Raw genomic sequence first — 22,022 nt, 5'->3', positions numbered from 1 at the left:
TGCAAGGAATAGTTTTTAAGTTGGTGATTATTCTCCCTTCATACATTGGTATGATTCTCTGATTATCTGTTATACATGCATGTATGTGTTCTTGTGTGGGTACAGGCCCAATGTTGATGTCAAGTGTCTTTCTTGATTGGTCTTCACTTTACTTATTGAGGCAGGATCTCCGCTGAACCTGGAGTTCCCCATTCTTGTTAATTTAGCTAGCCACCTTGCCATGGGGGTCTCTTATCTGTCTCCCAAGTGCTGGGATTATATATGGTTGTCCGTGTGTGTGTGTGTGTGTAGTTGTAGGTGAGAGTGCAGGTACCTCGGAGGCCAGAGGCTGGGAAACAAACTCAGATCCTCCTCTACAACAGTGCATGCTTTGACTTTTCATTTACTTATTTTAGTTTTGGGGGTTTTTTTTGACAGGGTTTCTCTGTAGATTTGGAGCATGTCCTGGAACTCTATCAGACTGGCCTCAAACTCACAGAGATCAGCCTGCCTCTACCTCCCTGCTTTTTTTGTGTGTGAGCTGTAAGGATCTGAATTCTGGTGCACTGCTTGTGCGGCAGGGGCTTTATTCTATGACCATCTCCCTAGCCTGACTTGGCTGTGTTCTGACGTTAGTTGTGATTGAAGAGTTGCCTGTCAGCCTGGTTCTTATTCCTCGATTGTATTCTTTGTTTTCCTCTGGTTGCTCTGAAGCACTTCTCTTTGTTTTGGCTTTCCTCTGTAGCAGTAAGAAATGTCTAAGTGGGGTTTTCTTTGTACATTGCCTGTTGGGGTTCACAGGTCATGGCTTTGCGACTCAGTGTGTTCAGTAGCTTCTTTTCTCCTGATTCTTCTGCCAGACTCCTCACTGTCAGTTCTGAGGGAGGAAAGAACAGACTTGTTCTTTTATCCCATAAGTTCCTAGCTCTCAGTGCAATGCCTGGAACATGTCAAGCCAACTCTGGTAATGCATACTTTAATTAGAATAAGATGGTGTAGATACATTAGCAAAACCCACCCTGTGAGCAGTGTAGTGTGAAGTGAATAATATGAAATGTGAATAGCTCTAAAACTCAAAATGTTTTTTTTTTTGCATTAATGTCATTACTTAATTGCTGGACCTGATGGTAAAGTATTTTCCTTTTACTGCCACCTGGTGGCGCCCTTCGCTGGATAATAGACCTTGCTGTTGGGTTATCCAGTTTTATTTTCAAAACAATCTTATTTTACATACTAATCTCAGTTCCCTCTCCCTCCTGTCCTCCCCCTCCTCCCACCTTCTACCCACCCCACCCCCCATCCATTCCTCAGAGAGGGTGAGACCTCCCATGGGAGTCAACAAAGTGTCATAACACTTAAGCCAGAACCAATCCCTCCCCCCTGCCCCCCCCCCTCCATCTAGGCCGAGTAAGGTATCCCTCCACAGGGAATGGGCTCCAAAGAGCCAGATCATATGCACTAGGGAATAAATACTGGTTTCACTGCCAGTGGCCCCACAAACTGTCCATGCCACACAACTGTCACCCACATTCAGAGGGCCTAGTTTGGTCTTAAGCAGGTTCCCCAGCTGTCAGTTTGGGGTCAGTGAGCCCCCACTAGCTCGAGTCAGCTGTTTCTGTGGGTGTCCCCACCATGGTCTTGGCCCCCTGGCTCATGATATCACTCCTTCCTCTCTGACTGGACTCCAGCCCAGTTTTCTTTATGGAAGAGTTGATCACAGCACATTGCTTGTTCAGTGTGAGCATGAGTACTGTGTGTATTTGGACTGTGAACACGCAGGAGCCAGGAGGGGCTGTCGAATCACACACACACCTGAAGACACTAAGAGTCTGAGAGCTGTTTTGAATGGGAACTTTGACTCAGCCTGGCTTCTGCCTCTTCTGTTGTGGCCTTGGGAGGCCTAGCTGTGGTATGGCCTGTCTTGGGCTTTTTAAAAGCCTTCTCTCGGGTTTTGAGGCCTCTATGGGGTTATGATTCTTCCATCCAGGTCTGTCTTTTGTGTCTGTGTAAGATTAAAAAAACTCACTGTGATTCGAACATGTCTTATTTGTGTGTTGTGTGCTGTGTGCTCCACCATTCAGTGTCTCTCTCTGTTCTCAAAGCACAGGGGTCCATAGCATGTGCCTGACAAGGTTCAGTTCACAGTGGGACCTTTCTCTGTGTGGCAGCCAAGAACACTTTGCCAGGTCTATGCCCATGGAGCCTAACCTTGGAGCATGAGTTGCTCAGGACTAGCAGATATGAAGAGAGGGCCTCCAGCAGGGGAGCCGTAAAACTGGCCTGGGGCTGTGGCAGGAGGTAGGGTGGGAGTCACGTTGTGGGAACTACATTGTATGCCTAGGTAGTACTCCGGTCTCTTAAAACCATAGACATCTAACCTGTGGAATACTGGTCTTCTCAAGAGACTTGGGCTCCGTGAGGTCCCAAGCTTATGTGCCTTTGAGACCCTAACTCCTCCTTGGGTTAGGTTAGTATGGGATAAGGTGATTTGGGAAGGGTTGCTCTTTTCCACACGTCTTCCTAGGCCTGGGAGGAGGGCTGCAGACTCAGGCCTATTGCCTTGAAAGGTGACCTGGCCTGGCTCGACTGAGCGCGGGGCTCCCAGAGTCGGGTGTGGTGGTGATAGGACTACAGGCAGGGACTGACCAGTTGTCTCTGCTTGACTTGTCAGTGATATCCTGTATCCCAAGGATTCTTCCAGTCCTCACAGTGGCATGCCTGCCGAGGTGCTCTGCAGGGGCCGGGACTTTGTTGTAAGTATCTAGGCTCTGGCCACTGCTGGGGGTGGAGGGATGGGATCCAGAGCAGGTGTTGACTTTGGGCAGGGCAGTCTTTGTGAGCAGGCCGCCAGGGGTTCCACATAGTCATCGTTCTCTGGGCATTCTGGGCTGATAACATCCTGCTGTGTCTCCAGAGTGCTCTGCTGATCCCATGGGTGGTGCTCATGTGGTTGAGTGATGTATTGCAAAGCTCATGGTGGTTACAGACTTAAATCAGGATTTTCAGTTGTCGTGAATGACTGACAGTCCTTAGCCCTGCCCAGCGCCTACTTTGGATGGGCCCAGTAGTTCCCTTTTACCATAGTCTGGCATTTATTACATATTTAGAGTTTGTGACTTCTGAGCTAGCTCATCCCTCCTTCCTCTCACCCTGTTTATATCCAGAGCTTAAGTCTCTCCCATGTCTCTGGAGTCTGCACTGCCCCATAAACCTTGGCATTTACACTTTAAATTGCTTAATGTGGCTGCTTAGATCTGTCCATGATGGCCCATTGTGCTTGCGCACAGGTTTGTCATGAAAAGACCGGGCCTTAGATTGAAGACAGCTGTGTTTGCTCGTCTGATTAGTCAGTCTTAGCTTTTTGGGGAAGTTAGTGTTGAGGGGCCTCAGCAGTATGTTTGATCTGGGGCATCAGAATGTTGCTCCCACCTGGCCGCACCAGGTGCTGACATCTAGGTCTGTGTTGGATGTACCATGTGTTGGTGTCTGCTGGATCTGTGTAAGGCGTGTTGCTATAGATGACAGCCAGTCATCCTTTCTTCTTGGCTCTCAGTCATTCACTCTCTTCTTTTGAGTACTCCTGTGGAGTAGTTCAGGGCAACGAGAGACTTGGAGCCCTGCCAACTATTGGCAGTCACCACAGTGGAGCGTTGCCATCCGTAGAGCAGCACCCTGTTGCTGAATCCTCGTAGCACTCTTAGGAGGCCCTGGGGATGCAATAGTAAACCACAGGAGAAAGGCTCTGTCCGTTGAACACTTTCCTTTGGATAGAATGGTGTCGCCCAGCCATTCTGAAGGAGAGAACACGTCTGTAAAGGCTAAAAGAGGCTGCCCAGTGCACATACTAAGAGTAGAGCAGGAGCCCCATTTTGGCCTGTTGCCCAGGCTCTGTGCCCCCTTTTGTACCTTCGCCCAGGCCTCTTAGAGGCCCGTTGCTGCCTCCCAGAACATGGCGCTTTTCTTCCTCAGATGTGGAAGTTCACACAGAGCCGATGGGTGGTAAGGAAGGAGGTGGCAGCAGTGACCAAAGTAAGTGGTGTTCTTCATGACCCTTGCCCAGGGCTTACTACAGGAGGGAGCTTGGGGTTGGTGAGGCCTTACCCCCCTCCTCCCTTCAGCTCTGTGCAGAGGATGTGAAGGACTTTCTGGAGCACATGGCTGTAGTGAGGATCAACAAAGGCTGGGAGTTCTTACTCCCCTACGACCTGGAGTTTATCAAGAAGCATCCAGATGTGGTCCAGCGGCAACACATGCTGTGGTCAGGCATTCAGGCCAAGTAAGGGCTTGTTGGGTGAAGGGTATAGTAGGTGGCCCTGGACCTACCTACCTACCTCCTGGGAGCAGCACAGTTGGGCTGGATCTGGGCACTGAGGAACACTTGGGGTGGGGCTGTGTGCACTTCTGTACTGCTTTTCACCAAGATGGGTATCCCTAAATGACTCCAAGTCCTCCACAGGTCTTGATGGCAGCGACACCCACTGCTTGTCAGAGCTACTCTGTTGAGGGGCTAGAGAGGAGAAAGGCACATAGTCTAGCAAGAAAGACAGGATGGTCGCTCTCCTCACACGGCCTCTCTGGTCTCTGGCTGGGGGCATGTGTGCAACCAGAGGGCTCAGAGGGGAGAAGGCCTGGCTAAACCCTGTGTGCATGGTGTTTCAGTGACCCAGTGTCCTGTCCTTGGGGGCTTGTTCCTATGGCGAGGTAGGCGGTACAGCATATAGGTCAGAGTTTAAAGGGTTTGTTCTTTTTTTCAGATTAGAAAAAGTCTATAATCTCGTAAAAGAAACTATGCCAAAGAAGCCGGATGGACAATCAGGTGTGTGACTTCAGCCTGGTCCCTGGCCCAAGAGGGGTCCTTTTCAGGAATCAAGCCCAGAGAAGGAAGGACCATGTGTTTCTTCCAGTTCACGTTTTCTGTGGTGTCCTTCCTTCCACCCCACCCGTCCCTCAGGCCCCCAAGTTTGCCTAATGCTTGTGCAGCAGGACAGCATCAGAGCCCCCCACACCCACCAGGGGAGGGGCTGTGTCTTTCAGGGCGGAGTGGATTCTGAGACCTGATGGCTCAGCAATGATGTGAGAGGAGTTGCTAGCAGGTACTCAGCAGGGCTTAAATTCTGTTGTGCCCAGTTTGATGTCTTCCCTCAGTATTTGGTAGCCAAGCTCCACTGCAGCCAGGAAGGGTGGAAGACTGCACTTGTTTCTTGCTTCAGGAGCTGTCTTGGTCTCCTCTGCTTGGCCTCTGTTTTCATGCTTTCTGCCTGGGACCTCTGCCGTTCTGAGCCATACTGCCTCTCCACACAGGGTCTGTTGGACTGCTCTCTGGGGAACAGCGGGTCCAGACAGCCAAAACCAAGGCCCAGCAGAACCATGCTTTCCTGGAGCGGGAGCTGCAGCGACGGAAGGAACAGATGCGGGCAGCTACAGTCCTGCCCAGTGTGCAGATCAAGGAGGAACCCCTGAGCGAGGAGGAAGCAGATGGGGAAGAGCTGGAGGCTGAGGAGGAGCCCATGGACACTGCACCCAGCAGCTGCCTCAGCACCAAGTTGGCCAATGGGCTGCCTGCTGGGCGGGCAGTGGGTGGGGACAACCTAAATGGGCACCCAATACCAGGCTGTGCCAGCAGCCCTGCGGCCCGAGAACTGAAGGCTTTCGTGGAAGCCACCTTTCAGAGACAGTTTGTGCTCACGCTGAGCGAACTCAAGCGCCTCTTCAACCTGCACCTGGCAGGCCTGCCCCCCGGCCACACACTCTTCAGCGGCATCTCAGACCGCATGCTACAGGATACGGTGCTGGCCGCTGGCTGCAAGCAGATACTGGTGCCTGTAAGTAAAGCCTGTGCCTGCCAGAACAAGCAGAGTCCCTCAGAACCCTTCAGGAGGGCTTCTCAGAAATCAAGAAGCATGAGACTCCGTGTGCCTTTGCAACCGCCCCAGCTGACTGCATGTGGATAGGAGTATGTTACATCGGATGGCTGTGAGCCCTCGGGCTCCCTGTCATCATCTCAAGTGGATGTATTGAGTTTTCTACCACAGGAAAGAAAGATACCTAAGGGCTCTAACCAATATACCAAGGCCTCAGTAAACACAAACCCTCTACTTGGTTAATATTTAGTTCCTATGACATAAATGGTACAGCTGGAATTTGAACCTTAGTATAGAGACTATCAGGTCTGCTTTCACAGAGATCAGCTGAGCACTTCCCCACAGTTTGGGGATTGGTGACTTCCCTGGCTTTTGGGCCAGTTGACTGTATACTCTCTGGCCTCTGCACATTTCTGGCACTAGGCGTGCTGGTGGAATGAGCCTCTTCTACCTCAGTTCTTTCCTACTCGTGGAGTAGGCTCCACAGTGGGAGCAGACTGTTGCCCTCTTCTGGGAAGGGGTACCTGGCTGTGGCCTGAGAGAAGCGGTTAGGGCTCTTTCCTAGACTCTGCCCAGCCTGGGAAGCAAAATGGGGTGGGAGAGGCTGCAGCTGTGCTGGCTCTTAACTAGGGAGTATGCTATGTGCATTGCCAAGCTCATCACCTGTGGCCTAGGGTGATGCCAGGGCCCTTGCCTCTGTATGTAAGGAACAGGACAGGAAGCCCTGTGTTCTCTGCTGGCAGAGCCTACTTTCTGAGGTCTGCTTTAGAAGGTGCTGGGATTAGGTCCCTGGCCACTCAGCAAGTGGGGCCAGTTTTCTGCAAGCCTGCTTTTCTGTGTACGTACAGGTGGTAGTGAGATTGCTTAGGCCATCTGCATGGACAGGGCTGAGGGGTCTACTGGATGCCCATGCTCCTTTCTCATGGAAGTGCTGGCATCTAGAGGACACCCGAAGCCCTGTCTGGAGCACTTTGACTCAGGGACCATATTCATAGCATGTCCAAGACAAAAAAAGGCCTTGAGTCATCCCGCTGTCTGTGTCTTCATACAAAGGAGATGAGGCTTAGGAACAGCAAGTAGATTTATAGTCTCAAGTTCAACTTGTGGCTTGCTGCTATGAGCTGAGTAGCTGTAAACCATGAGTGAACAGCTCTGAACGTGCTTTTCCTTTTGGCAAATGGGCAGAGCAATACCTCAGTGTTGCTCAGTTTCCCATGATCAGGTGACATCAAGTCCCATTTCAGATGTAGGATAGATGGACGCTTCCCTGATCTCCTTTCCAGCTATCAGGGTTGTGTCATCTCTTCTGGCTGACCTCTGAAGCTAGTGGCTTGGAAAGCTTGGGAATCTGGCAAGGTCTGGCTTGAGCCACAGTTTATATGCTGTCCTTGTGGGAAGCTCTAAAGAGAGCCTGGGGCGGGGAGCTTTAGAACATAAGCCCCGGTGGACACCTCAGGGCAGCAGTCCACTAAATGCTCTCCCAAACACCTGTTTAACAGGCGTCTTGGAGCCCTCTCCAGAGCTGCTGAGTGGGAGGAACTAGGCTTGGACCACATTTTCCTAGGGACTGGGCTACAGGCAAGGTGGGGTGAAGTGGGCAGGGCAATGGGTTTACAAGACAGAAAATGACCAACTCATGCTTGGGCCAGTTTCCCCCACAGACTGCTGCTTCTCCGGATGAGCAGAAGGTGTTTGCCCTCTGGGAGTCTGGTGACATAAGCGACCAGGTGAGGTCCTTGTTCTGTTTGTGTCTTTCTCAGGAGGGGAGTCCTGGAGGGTTGAGGCCATTAGTAGCTGGGCACTGGAGTATATACTTGGACACCTCAGGTTCCAACTACTCCACACCCACCAAGACAGACAGGGTGTGTCAGGTTTGAGCCTGAACTTGGGGGTTTGCTTGCATCAAACAGAGTCATCATTGAAAAGATGACTGGTTTCCAGAGTATAGTGGCGTCACTATGCGGTTTCTGTCGAGTTTCCATAGGGATAGACATGCCAGGCAGGCTTACTGACCGTGTAGAGTCGATTCTCAGTGTCCCTGACAGCAGGAATCAAAAGGTTTTCTTACTAGCTGTCTCAGCCCTGGATTTTGGGTTATTTTGTCCAGTCACCCTCTGGCAGACAGGGTACCAGGTCTCCTGTGTTTGTGTAGTTACGGTAGCTGAGATCCAGATGCTTTTAAATCATGAACTTGCCTGAACTCCAAAGTTGTGTTTTATTTGTTTTTTTTTTGTTTGTTTGTTTTGTTTTGTTTTTCTAAGCAGAAGTGACAGTTAGGCTCAGACAAGGAATAGACCCTACTGAAGTCTCCCTTTTCCCTGCAGAGGGGACAGGAAGGCTGAGAGCAAGAGTGGGTGTGGAACCTAGCTTCCACCAGGACTCCTGAGTGACCCTGTTCTCTCGGCTAGGAAAGGTGCTTCAGGCTTTCCTACTTAGCTTCTTTGATTACTGAGGAGAAAAAGGTAGTATGTTCAATTTAAAATCAAAATAAAATTCAAGAACAAAAACCTTTGTGGGGCATTTGACTCCACTCTGCTAGACCCACTTGTCCTCCTTGGAGGTGATGGCTTACAGCGTTGATCTGTTGAGTTCCATCACTAAGGCACAGGTGTGCCCATCCTGGAGTCGATTCTGTCCTCTCCTTCCCCCAACTCAGGTTCTCAGGTGCTGAGCCATCTCAGTGGCTCTCTTCCTCTTTGCACTAGTATGTTCTGAACTTAGACGCTAAATGGGACCCTCCTGAAGCCTGTGCCACTGCTTCTCCAGATGACTGGCTCTTCCCTGTGTCTAGAATCTTGTCATTTTAGCCTTTAGTGGGACGGAGTTGTCTCCATCTGTTCATATTTGGAAATGGTTTGTTTTCCACCAGGGCAGATCATTTCCCCTGTAGGTGGAGGGTATCTTAACTATTTCAGAGCTGAAATTGAGTGACTTTCTTCTTGTGAGGTCTTTAAGACATATTCTTCCCTTCAGTGCAACTGGAGAGTTTTATATTATCCTGTACATAGTGGACTGACGGTGCATCCTCAAGTCTTCATTCACTAGACAGTGGGTTCTCAAAGTCCTGTAGGCTGACACATTCCTTTACCTTTTCCTATCCGTAGAGGTGTGAGAGAGTAAATATCCTGGATGCTCTCTTTCCGTTTTTTGAGACAAGTGGTTTTCTCTCTAGCCCAGGCTGGCCTTTTAAAACTTTATATTTGGGGAAGATCTCATCTATCCTTCATGCTGTTTAATTTCTCTTTAAGAATATAATGCGCCGGGAGGTGGTGGCGCACTCCTTTAATCCCAGCACTCGGGAGGCAGAGGCAGGCGGATCTCTGTGAGTTCGAGGCCAGCCTGGTCTACAAGAGCTAGTTCCAGGACAGGCTCCAAAGCTACAGAGAAACCCTGTCTCAAGAAAAAAAAGATTTTGAACCAATTTGGACACTTTCCCCCACCTACTTTAAACTGCTGCTTAATTCCGGTATGTCCAAACTGCTCATCCTGAGATCCTTCCTTGCAGTCTGAAACACTGAAGGTGGGGTGAGGCCATCATTTTGGGTCTTTTGTTTGGGGATAGTTCACATTTGGATACTATTTCTCATAGTAATGCATTGTTTTTCTATTAAAGCATCGGCAAGTTTTGCTTGAAATATTTTCCAAAAATTACCGAGTACGCCGGAACATGATCCAGTCTCGGCTGACTCAGGAATGTGGAGAAGAGCTAAGCAAACAGGATGTAGACAAAGTGCTAAAGGTATGTCCATTATGCACAGGACCCCACCCAGAGCATGCATTTAGGATGTGCTTCTGACCTGTCTTATTAAGGATGCTCGTGTGTGTGGAAAGGACTTGGGTCTGGTACCTTTATTCTTGCTCCATAAATGCATAGCAGTAAATCACCAGTCCTGATGGGCACTGTCTGGTAATGACTAGCATTGGTATATTGGCAAGAGAGTGAACCTTTTCACACACTAGAGTTTGGGTGGAGTGGTTGTGGGGAGGTGTGCATCATCTTCACCTAATAAAAGACAGGCTTAAACTAGATCCTGCCTCAGGTGAATCTTGTGCCACTTATGCAACTTTCAGTACAATCCATTTTTTAATTTAAAAAGGAGTACTATTTGCTTAATGTGAAAATACTTTAAATGCTTTTCTAAACTGTGGTACATCTGTAGAATTGAGCACAGAAAGCCACCGACATGTTCCCTGTTATCTTAGTCATGTAGGTGAAGGCCTTATTAATCCCTTTGTCTTGGTCAACTTGAAAAATATTTATGTTTTCTGTTTATGCAACACATCTATTTTATAATACCTCTTAAACGACCAGGCGGTGGTGGCGTACGCCTTTAATCCCAGCACTTGGGAGACAGAGGCAGGTGGATCTCTGTGAGTTCAAGGCCAGCCTGGTCTACAAGAGCTAGTTCCTGGAAAGGCTCCCAAGCCACAGAGAAATCCCGTCTCGAAAAAACCAAAAATAATAATACCTCTTAAACTGTTCTAGAGGGATTGTGGCTCAACCCTTTAGGGACCAACAGCTACTCAGTAGCATACTCAGTTTCTGATGGACTATTTGTATTTTCTTGTAAACCCAATTGTGATAACAGTTATCTTTCCTGTTTTCTTAATTTCTAGGACTGTTGTGTAAGCTATGGTGGCATGTGGTACCTTAAGGGGACAGTACAATCTTGACAATAGTAGCAAACCACTAATTCAGCGAATCTAAGCCCAGGGAAGGATGGCAGAGCCAGTAGTCTCGACTTGCCTCAAGACAGAGCAAGAGGATCTGCCCACCTCGTGGCCTGCAGCACTGCCTGGCCCAGAGGACAGAGGGGCTCATACTCGGCCAGTGACAGGGTCAGCGTAAGTGAGATCGCTCCCAGCAGAGACCAGCCGGGCCTTCTTTGAAGTACAATTTGAAATTCCTGATGTATTTTGCTTATTTGGTTTCATTCTCATAATAAAGAGAGTGTACACTGACATGGGCAGGATTATGAAAATCATGGTTTAATATTTTCCTTTTTAAAAAGAATGCCAACAAAGTTATGTTTACATGATGAAGAGAACCTTACGGTTTTTAATATTTTAAATGCCTACAAGCCAATAACTAGTCTTAGAGTCTCTCTATGCTAAGACTTCTGCCAATTTTACTAAACCAAATTGAATTCTTTTACTGTTGGGTTTCTGAGGCCACTTTACCTTTTACAACAGCCTACTTTCTACAGTGGTCTCAACTGTTTACACGAACCATAACAAAACATTAGATCAACTCCATCTTCTCCTAATGTTCGCATAAAGGTGCAAACTGAACCAGGTAAGTGTGGAACAGTGTGAAAGCGAGGTTATCACTGTTTGATGAATTGATGTAAAAAAATTATATTTTGTGTATTTTTAAAATAAATGCTAACACTAAACTGGCATCATGGTGCTACTGTCCTCAAATAGTTGCAGCAAGAAAATGTCATCTGTGCTCTCAAAATGTTAAGTACTAAAGAGAGAAGGAAGTCCATGACGCCGTCACGGCAGCTCATGAACTCACCTTGACGTGTGAGGCTGGTCTCACAGAGTTCCTGCAGGTCCTGAAGACTGGGCTTCCGCTCATACTCCTCAGGCTGCCAAGCTAATAGGTACAGCCACTGAATGGTCTTAGCTGAAGACATGGAAGCAAAAGGAAAGAAGGATGGAGAGTGAACACAGCTTTTTAAGGAGGGAAGGGGGCTGGGGGGGGGGCAAACTCCTTCCATGGGATGTGAGCACTTAAGGTTTTAGTGGCGACTTTAAAATAGTTTTGAAAATATGTACTTCAGACCCAAATATTTAAAATCAAAATGTAATAAAAGTATTTTTTTTTGTACTAAGTCTTCAGAATGTGGTACTTTACACCTCACCTACCCGCTGGAGCTAGGATTTACATGCTGAGTTGCAGCATGTAGCTTGTGAACATGGCAGGCACTATCGCCCCAGAAGATGGGGAAAGGTGATCTAGGCTGGGTGAGATGTGACTTTTGCTGTCTGGTTGAGACTTGTTGCTGTAGTGCATCTTCTGCTGCATAAGGTTGAAATGATGCTCTGTGCTGTCCTCTCTTCAGGAAATGAAGTATTAAATACTTCAGTGTGCTCAGTAAGGGATCAATCAGGGATGTTTATAACACTGTTTAACGGGGTGGCTCATGCTCTTGGTAATCATTGACACATGTGAGGGGTTAACAGATCAGATAAAGTTTTCGGGAGGCAGAGATGGGCGGATTCTGTGAATTCGAGGCTAGCCTAGTTTACAGAACAGCTAGGGCTACATAGAGAAATCCTGTGTTGAAAAACAACACAAAAGTTAACAGAACTGATGAGGAATATGTCCTTATCATTGTATACCAGGATCTCTTTGCCCTGTGGAAAGGGGAAGCCTTCATATGGGTTGGCACAGAGCTATGACAGATCCCCATTTAGAAAGAATTTACTCAGTCCCATCTCAGGAAGGCCATGCTTTAAATTATTTAAAAAAAAAAAAGAAGAAGAGGAGGAGGAGAAGAAGAGAAAAAAGGATGGAATGCTAAAGAAAAGCAGCAATTGGGACATGAGGGAGATCTTAGCACCTATATGTAGCCAACATAAGGCACTTAATAAAGAGGAAGTCAGCTTTATAACACTCTTCCTCAAACCCAGTCTGTGTTGAGAGACAGTGTTGCAGGAAGAACTGGGAAATGAGCACCGGCCTCTGCTTTGGCCCCCATTCCACACACTGTAGGAAGAGTACCCATGGCCTGACTCTTTGGGCCTACTCATTTTATGACTTAACCCCAGAATTTGACTGATTCCTAAGGACTTAGGATTCAAGCCCACCTCAAGGTTATAGTGAACCAGGGTTTTAGACCACCTCCGGCGTCACTTGGCCCCCGTTGCCTAAGGCTTCACATGTGTATCCAATGCATGCTCCTATTACCTTACCCATTCCTCTGCAGCTCCAGGCCTAAGCAGACCCAAGGTTTAGTTATATCCCAGTAAATCCTAGCAGTAGAGTGACCTCAGTTAATCCAGGCCAACCCTATGAGCATAGTATCTCGACTATCCCCTGTAACTCTATGGTCTATGCCTACTCCAGGGCACCTAGCCAGATGGATGTCCGATCATAGGGACACGGACTTCAGCCATTAACTGGTATACTCGAGCAGATCTTCAGGTTCCAGAGAAGCCTAATCCTAGGTGTGCGGCTCATGTACCTGCTGACTCGGTACAGAATCAGTCTGCTGAGGACTCTGGCAACAAGCTTGCTTAAACAGATGGCTTAATTAGAACTTCTGGATAGGCTGATGGGTGAAGTATTTTGCCAGATATTCAATCTGATAAACCTGAATCAAGTTTCTACTTCAAACATACATTAACACACAGCTGCAAGGGTCAAATATAATTATGGGAACATAAAACTAAGCACCAGTAACAGACCATAAAAAGATGTCAATTTAAACTCCGTAAAACAATAAAATACCAAGTTCCATCAAGTCAGGAAACTAAATGGTCAAAGTGGAAAAGTAAAAGAACCCGATCTCCCGCCCCTGTTGCCAAAAAAGGGGGGAAGGGTTAGGTGTGTGGTCACACGACTTTAATTCCAGTACTCAGGAGGCAGAGGTCAGCCTGATCTACAGAGTGAGTTCCTGGAAAGCCAGAGTTACAGGAAGTTTGGGGGGGGGGGTGTCAGTTCTGAAGGCGAAAGACACATAAAGAATGTAGCTGTGTCAACTGCAGAACCAACCAAGAGAGAGCAAAGGAAAATGGATGAAGAAAGTTTATAGGGTTTGCAGAACAAACACAGTTTCCAGCCCAAACAAGATTATATCAGGGTCTATCAGTAACTCAAAATTCAGGGCCATGGAGCCTAGAAAGATGGTACAGTGGTTAAGAGCACGTACAGCTCCTGCCAAGGACCTGAGCTACGTTTCCAGTGCCAGTTTTGGATACTGCTCAATTGCCTGTAACTCCAGATCCAAGGGGTTTCTGTGCCTCTGGCCTCCTCAGACACTTAAGTGTACACACACAGGCAGGTAAAGGTACCTGTCACCCTTGATGGCCTGATACCATGTAGATTGAATGAAGGCCCAAACTCCAGAACCACAGGGTTGACAGAACCAACTCCTGCTAAGTTTTCCTCTGATATCCACCCTAGCACCTTGCTTCCTACTCCCAAATAAATGAATTTTTTTAAAATTTAAAGCTGGCGACAAAAGAATCTACAACATCAATTAATGAATAAAGCATAGATAGATATTATGCTTATATCTCATCTTTAAAACACTATTAGGGTTAAATGTCAGCACCCCAATTTCTTACCAAGCAGTGATTGAACTTACAAGTTCCTCTGACACTAGTAGACTAGCAACATATCAAATTACCATAGTTAGGCACAGAGGCTGTAAAACAAGGACCATGATAGGAATGTAAGCCTTAAAATCATAAAATCAAAACTAGCTTGATGTAGCAAGAACCTGGGAGGGAGGGAAGAAATGAAGCAAGGCAGAGAGATTGAGATTATTTATAGGGCACCTATTTAATCCAGTTTATGTTATATGAATAGGTCAAATGTGGAAAGTCGCCATCTCCAATCAAGATGTGCAACTCAACACACGGAGAAGATCTCAAGTGAGATTTGACGGTGGAATTTAAGAATGTTGAAGCAAACATAAATCAACAAGTGTGATGTAACATCTTAGCAGAATGAAGGACAGAGTGACTATCTCAATAGATGCAGAAAAAAGCAATGGACAAAATTAAGGCTGTTTTTATACTGAAAACTCTTAAAACATTAGGTGAAGCAGAGCTCCCATAAGCTGTGTACAACAAAGGCCACAAGTACTGCATGCAGTGATGTGAACTGAAAGCTTCCTAAGTTCAAGGACAGTGAGACCCATTCATCACTTTAATTCAGTAGTATTCGAAGTCTTGGCCAGAGCAATTAGACAAGAAAAATAAAAGCATCTGGAATGCAAAGAAGTCAAATTGTCTTGTTTGCAGATGACATGGCTTTAGATATAGGGAACTCTGAAGAATGCAACAAAAGGAAGAAACCTGTTCTAGTATATATTCAGTAAAGTTACAGCAAAAACAGATTAGTACAGTGGAATTTCTCCAAAAAACCCACATGACGGCATCATAGTAAACTTAGCTAAGGAAGTGAACAACGTTGGTAAGAATTCAAGATAAATCAAAAGTGGAGGGAGACTGTATTCACAGGCTGAACACTGTTAAAATCTATACCATTCAAAGTAGTTTATGGGTTAAAAGCACCCCTACCAAAATTTCAGTGGCATTTTTCACAGGCGCACAGAAGGTAATCCTGAAACTCAGAAGACCCTAAGTAGCCAAAGCAAAGTTGAACAAAAATAACAATGTGAGGAATGGTAGTACCTGGTTTTAAAGTCTATAATAAACAGCTTGGTGCTGGCATAAAAAGACACATCATTGAGAAGGGTTATATGTTCAATGAGTTGTAATGGGAAAAATGTGTAACCAGCTGTCACTGTAATAACCACCTGGAACAACTTGGAAAGTTATTTCAACATAGAGCTCTTACAGATCTTAATTCATGATCTGTTGGCCCCATTGTTTTTGGCCAGAGATAACACAGCATATCATGGTAGAAGTGCCTGGTGGAACAAAATGACTTACTTCAGGACCAGAAGCATCCTCACCCCCACCACACATACCGAGATAGCATGGTGGGCGAGAGAAGGGATCCCCCTGTTCTTCAAGGGTACATGCTTAATGACATAAAACCATCCCCAAGCTTCCCACCACCTCTTCCCCCCATAGCACCAGGCAGTGACTAAGCCTTTAAACTGTGGATTTGGAATTCAGATCCAAACTACAGCAACATCTACCTGGAGGAAAATGAAACTGGACCTTCATCTAATGTGTATGCACATATCAACTTAAGGGCCTGGAGAGATTACTTAATCACTGTTAAGTGCTGGCTACTCTTCTAGAGGACCTGGGTTTAATTCCCAGTTCATATGGTAACTCACAACCATCTGTAACCCCAGTCCCAGAGGATCCAACACTCTCTGGCCTCCATGAGCATGGATGTTGACAGAAATTTCTCTCCTGCCTGGTCCCGCAGTGGTTCAGTCCCAAAGAAACACACAGAGGTCTACATTAATTATAAACTGACTGGCCTATTAGCTCAGGCTTCTTGTTAACTTACTTTAGCCCATAATTCTTGTCTGTGTTAGCTACATGGCTTGGTACCTTTATCAGCAAGGCAGTCTCATCTTGCTTCTTCTGTGTCTGGATGATGACTGCAGACTCAGCCTTTCCTTTTCCCAGAATTCTTCTATTCTGGTTGCCCTGTCTATACTTCCTGCCTGGCTACTGGCCAATCAGCATTTTATTAAAGCAGTACAAGTGATAAGTCTTCACAAAGTAGAAGACCATTGTCCCACAGCACATAGACAGGCAGATAAAACACTCACGTGCTTAAAATACTTAAAAATCAAAATAGATTAAAGATCTAAACATAAGACCTGTATGGCCATAAAACACAAAACTGAAAAACAACTTGACCTTGGTCTTGATAATGGATTTTTGGTCAAAACACAGGCAACAAAACATAAATGGGACTACTTATCAGACTCCAGAGCTCCTTTACAGGAAGGAAAACAGAACAAGAAGGGAACCTGTGGATTGGGAGAAAATATTTGCAAGCCACACACCTGGCAAGGGATTACTGCCAAACATAAGGAACTTAACCGAGAAAGCCAAGCAACCAACCAAACAGGAACCTACCACAAAAAAAAAAAAAAAACAAAAACCTGATTTTAACCAGGGCTACACAGGGAAACCAAACAAAAACAAAAGAACCTAGTTGTAGCCGGGTGGTGGTGCATGCCTTTAATCCCAGCACTCTGGAGGCAGAGGCAGGTGGATCTTTGTGAGTTCAAGGCCAGCCTGGTCTACAAGAGCTAGTTCCAGGACAAGCTACAGAGCTACAGAGAAACCCTGTCTCAAAAAATGACAAAAAACAAAACAAAACAAAAAACCAACACCTGAATGACACTTCTACAAAGATACCAAATATCAGCAGGTACATGTAGACGCCACTAAAAAGATGCAAATCCCAATGATGAGAGATGTCTTCTCATTTGCTCACATGGTAATTGTCAAAAAGAAATGCTGAAGGTATGCAGAAATGATATTCTGATATCCTTATACATGATTAGCGGGAATAGAGACTGGTGATGCTACCATGGAAAACTATGGTTGTTAAATAAAGATGGACTTACTGTAGGATCCAGCAGTCCTCTTCCAGGCATATCCAAAGGAAAAAACCCAGCTATGAAAGGTACTTGCACTTCTTTATTCATTAAAGCATTGTTCATGATATCCAAGATATGGAAACAGTCAAAGCACTCATCAACATGGATAGATTGTAGTATATAAACACATTCACATTGGGAATAGTATTTAGCATGAGAAAAAGGTTGGCACACACAGAAATATGTGATCTTACTTGTAGGTGCAATAGAAAAATAAAGTGCAGAGAAGTAATAATGTTATCAGGGGTAAGAGAAATATGTAAATATAGATCAGAGCACAAAACTGCAGTTATGTAGGGTGAGATAACCTGTTATAGAATATTATTTTAAGGTGTGTTACTTTTGTCTATGCTCTGGAACATATGTTTAATGATACAAAGATGTGTTTGATTAAATAAAATTTACCTATGAACCCAGAGGCTGCGTCAGCAACCAGCTGACAGGAAGTAGTAGGGAGGAGCCAGGTGGAGAAGGGTTTATAAAGAGGGGTGAGCGAAAACACAAAGACTTCTTGGGAGACATGAGGAGGCAAGCTGGGTGAGCCGTTTGCTATTCAACCTCTCTGGGAAGCAGGATTCTACCACAGCCTTTGAATCTTGAATTCTTTAGCGGGACAGAGATAAGCTCTCTTAGTAGTTTTGAAAGAGGTTGGTACCTGAGGGAACAGAATCTCTTCAGGCTGCGGCTCTTGCAGCCTAGCTGCTGCTAGTAACAGTGGAGTTGAAGTTGCTGACTAGAATAGCCATAGTTTAAAAGACAGATGATTAAAAAAAGAGGGCAATAATTGGTACCCCATGTTGGGTACCAAAATGTGGTATGATGTTTTACTCTTGGCTTTTTGAGGGGCCCACTACCCAGCTCCCAAATAAATCAGAGGCTTATTTTTACTTATGAATGTTTGGCCTTGGCATGGCTTGTTTCTTTCCAGCTTTTCTTATGTTAATCCAACTACCTTTTTTCTCTGGGCTTTTATCTTTCCCTATTTCTGTATACCTTCTTCTCCATTTGGCTTGCTGTGTAGCTGGGTGGCTGGTCCCTGACATCCTCCCCTCCTTGCTTTGTTGTTCTTCCTTCTCTCCTCCTAGATTTCTCCTATTTATACTCTCTAGCCCTGCCAATCCTTGCTCCTGCCTTACTACTGGCCATTCAGCTCTTTATTAGACCTTCAGGTGTTTTAGACAGGCAAAGAATCAGAGCTTCATAAAGTTAAACAAATGCATTATAAACTAAAGTCACACACCTGAAAATTAATTATTCCCCAGCAGTAACCTACAGCATCAGGACTGCTGAGAATGTAGTATGCTGAGAGTTTGCCAAGAGACATTTTAGGTATTATCATACAAAGTATAAGACAGTATGTTACTTTCTGTGACTAAAAGGGAAGGAAAGGGTATATACATATACACATTAAATGGAAATAAATGTTGCCTAATTAGATACAAATTTACTTGATATAAATTAAGATATAATTTCTTAAACAAATTCTTGAATGAGTAAAATCCCAGCATCATAACTGATGGAATAGTATACATATCCTTTAGTTGAAACTGAGAAATATGTTTACTGTCATCATAATTATGGTATTCTAGATAAACCAGTTAGTGAAACAAGAATTAGATAGAAGTTGAAAAATTAATTAGTTAAAATTATTTTATCAGGGGCTGAAGAGATAGCTCAGAGGTTAAGAGCATTGGCTGCTCTCACAGAGGTCTTGAGTTCAATTCCCAGCAACCACATGGTGGCTCACAACCATCTATAATGAGATCTGGTGCTCTCTTCTGGCGTGCAGGCATACATGGAGGCAGAATGTTGTATACATAATAAGTAAAGCTTTAAAAATTATTTTTTCAGAACTCTCACGTAAAACTACTCCTAATTTTTCAACACATGGCCAGAATCACTAGCTTCTTCATATGCAGCAGCTACAAAGCCTACTGGAGAAACCTTCCAAGATGTGCAGAATCTGAGACAGGTGCCTGGGGTCAGGAGGATCTTCAAGTTCAAGAACAGCCAGGGCTATACAGAGGAACCTTGTCTCAACAAACAAACAGTAAAACTGACCTCAGGCTGGAGAGATGGCTTAGCAGTTAAAAGCACCAGCTGCTCTCCAGAGGACTGGGGTTCAATTCCCAGCACATTTGTTACCCAGTTCTGGTGGATGACACCATCTTGTGGTCTCCTTGGGCATCAAGCACACATGTCGTACAGACATATATACAGGCAAAATACACAAAATAGGCAAAACACACAAAATGATTTTTAAAACTGACTTCAGATCTGATGGGTTTTCCACATGCTTGTAATCCGCAGCACTCAGGAGGTAGAGTAAGGTGGACCTCTGAGTTTGAGGCCAGCCTGTCCACAAAGTGAGTTCCAGAACAGCCAGAGCTGTTACAGACAAACCCAGTTGGGGTGTGGGGTGGGATGTGGGAGACAAAACAAAACTGACTTCAAGGGTCTGGAGAGATGGATCAGAACACGTGTTGCTCTTGTAGAGGACCCAGGTTCTTTTCCCAGCACCCACATGGTGGCGCACAGCAATGGGCAACAAGTTCTAGGACAGCCAGTCTCCTTGTGACCTCTGTGGACACTGTGCACATTGCAGATGGAATACCCATACAGGTAAAATAAATATTTAATTGGGCATGGGTGGCAGACATGTCTTTAATCCCAGCACTCAGGAGGCAGAGACAGGCGGATCTCTGAATTGAGATCTTGATCTACATATGAAGTTCCAGAACCGCCAGGGCTACAAACAACAAAAAACCCCAAAATTTTAAAACAAACAAACAAACAAACAAACAAAATTGGGGCTGGAGAGATGACTCAGAGGTTAAGAGCACGGCTGCTTTTCCAGAGGTCCTGAGTTCATTTCCCAGCAGCCATATAGTGGCTCACAATCATCTATAATGGGGTCTGGTGCCCTCTTCTGGCCTGCAGGCATATGTGCAGGCAGAACACTGTATGTAATAAATCTTTAAAACAAAAACTCCCCAAAAACCTGAGTCAAATAAATAAATAAATAAATAAAATACTTCTATCCAAGAACTAGACAAGTTTAGAGATAAACATGCCCCCCCCAGCCAAATCTGGGAAAATTCTATGAAAGAAATTTCATTTTCCTTTTCAGTTGTAAAAATATAAATATCTGGACTGGAGAGATGGCTCAGAGGTTAAGAGTATTGCCTGTTCTTCCAAAGGTCCTGAGTTCAATTCCCAGCAACCACATGGTGGCTCACAACCATCTGTAATGGGGTTTGGTGCCCCCTTCTGTCCTGCAGGCTTACACACAGACAGAATATTGTATATATAATAAATAAATGAATAAATAAACATTTAAAAATATATATCTAAATATAGCCATTAGGATTGATCAACACACATGGAAATCAGATCCCAGAGTATAAAATTGGTTCAAATTCATGAGTGGCATTTCACTTGGTGGGGACTAGTTCAGATGGATGGATCTATCAAACAAAAGGGACAAATTGTTCAAGACACTAGTCCAAAAACATGGTTATAAACTTGTTTGGCAAACTGCCATTAAAAGTAAAATAAGATATTCAAGGAAAATATTTGCAATCTTCCACTGCAAAAGTATACTTCCTAAGTGCTAATGCTCTTTACCAGGCAAAGGAGAATACAAACAGCTAACAGTAGGAACAGTCAACTCTTCAAGCAGTGGCATACATCCTAGGAATCATAGTACAGCAGAGAGGCCAGCCTGGTCTGCAGGCTAGCAAGGGCTACATGAGGAAGACCTGTCTCAAAAACAAACAAAGAAGCACAAATAAAAGCAAAAAAGTAAAGCCAAAGAATATACTTTATTAGTAAGATGAATATGTTATTAGGAAAACATCCTCCTCCTATTAGTTTAATGTGAAGTTTATTGAACAGCCTCAGCAACATCATGAGATCCTTTCTCAAAAAAGCAAAAGCTCACTGGCATGGGTGTGAGAAACCAGGCAGCCTTATATGGAGTTAGCTGAAGTACGACAGTTCAGTGATGCCACAGTGTGCCCATCTTTTCACCTTCACTTCTAAGTCATGTTCAAATGTGCGTACATATGTGGTCATTACATTTTCAGTAACTGAAGGCTAGAAACCATCTCCTCGAGGCTGTGACACTGTATAGCTGCTTTAAGATACAGTAGTTACAATACAGTATTGTTTTTAAATGTGGGTGGCAATCATTCCTGTGCTAGTGTATGCCTGTCTGGGAAGAATATGTAGGGAACTGGTTGGCTGGTTTGGGCATAGAACAGGTTGGCAGGAAAGAAAGCTGGAGGTAGCAGTACAAACATACCTGTAATCCCAGCACTTGAAAGGCTAAAGTAGCAAGATCACCAATTTGAGGTCAAATCCCACCTCAGGGGGCTGAAGATATGGCTCAGGGGTTAAGAGCATTGCCTGCACTTCCAAAGGTCCTGAGTTCAATTCCCAGCAACCACATGGTGGCTCACAACCATCTGTAATGAGGTCTGGTGCCCTCTTCTGGCCTGCAGGCATACAGAACACTGTATACATAATGAGTAAATAAATAAATATATATATATATAAAAAAACCCACCTCAAAAAAAAAAATCTAAAAATAAAAAACCCTGGAGCTGGTGTGGGTACTCAGATCCTAATACTTGACAGGTAGAAGGGCTGCAAACTCAGGGCCAGTCTTATCTATAGTGAGTTTTAGGTTAGCCACAGCTATATAGTAAAACCTCATCTCAAACCAAGACAAAAATTGAAACTAAATTTTTTGCTTTTTACATTTTGTTTGTGTGTGTATATGTAGGGGCATGTAAATGCCACGAGTGTGGAGATCAGAGGGCAATTTATGGCACTTGGTTCTCTTCCACCATGTAGATTCTGGAGATTGGAGACTGAACTCGGTTTTTTTTTTTTT

The 22,022-nt window shown here is 45.1% G+C and overlaps 1 protein-coding gene across 1 annotated transcript in view; it reads left to right on the top strand.

The window, feature by feature from the left end:
• The window catches only part of Polr3e (RNA polymerase III subunit E), a 28,303-nt gene extending 17,501 nt beyond the window's left edge, over positions 1 to 10,802 (top strand). The window contains exons 14-21 of the mRNA XM_041667035.1: positions 2,651 to 2,732; positions 3,949 to 4,008; positions 4,098 to 4,255; positions 4,734 to 4,795; positions 5,281 to 5,801; positions 7,490 to 7,567; positions 9,454 to 9,579; positions 10,458 to 10,802. Of these exons, the coding sequence (XP_041522969.1) occupies positions 2,651 to 2,732; positions 3,949 to 4,008; positions 4,098 to 4,255; positions 4,734 to 4,795; positions 5,281 to 5,801; positions 7,490 to 7,567; positions 9,454 to 9,579; positions 10,458 to 10,514 (1,144 nt within the window). The 3' untranslated portion in view covers positions 10,515 to 10,802. The remainder of the gene's footprint in view (positions 1 to 2,650; positions 2,733 to 3,948; positions 4,009 to 4,097; positions 4,256 to 4,733; positions 4,796 to 5,280; positions 5,802 to 7,489; positions 7,568 to 9,453; positions 9,580 to 10,457) is intronic.
• The last annotated feature ends 11,220 nt before the right edge of the window (positions 10,803 to 22,022 follow it).

Source organism: Microtus oregoni, unplaced genomic scaffold, assembly GCF_018167655.1.
Source record: "Microtus oregoni isolate MIOR12 unplaced genomic scaffold, Mior012 000016F_ref0000370, whole genome shotgun sequence".
NCBI classification, from domain to species: domain Eukaryota; kingdom Metazoa; phylum Chordata; class Mammalia; order Rodentia; family Cricetidae; genus Microtus; species Microtus oregoni.
Note: the sequence above shows the minus strand (reverse complement) of the source record. Positions and strands in the feature narration are given on the sequence as shown.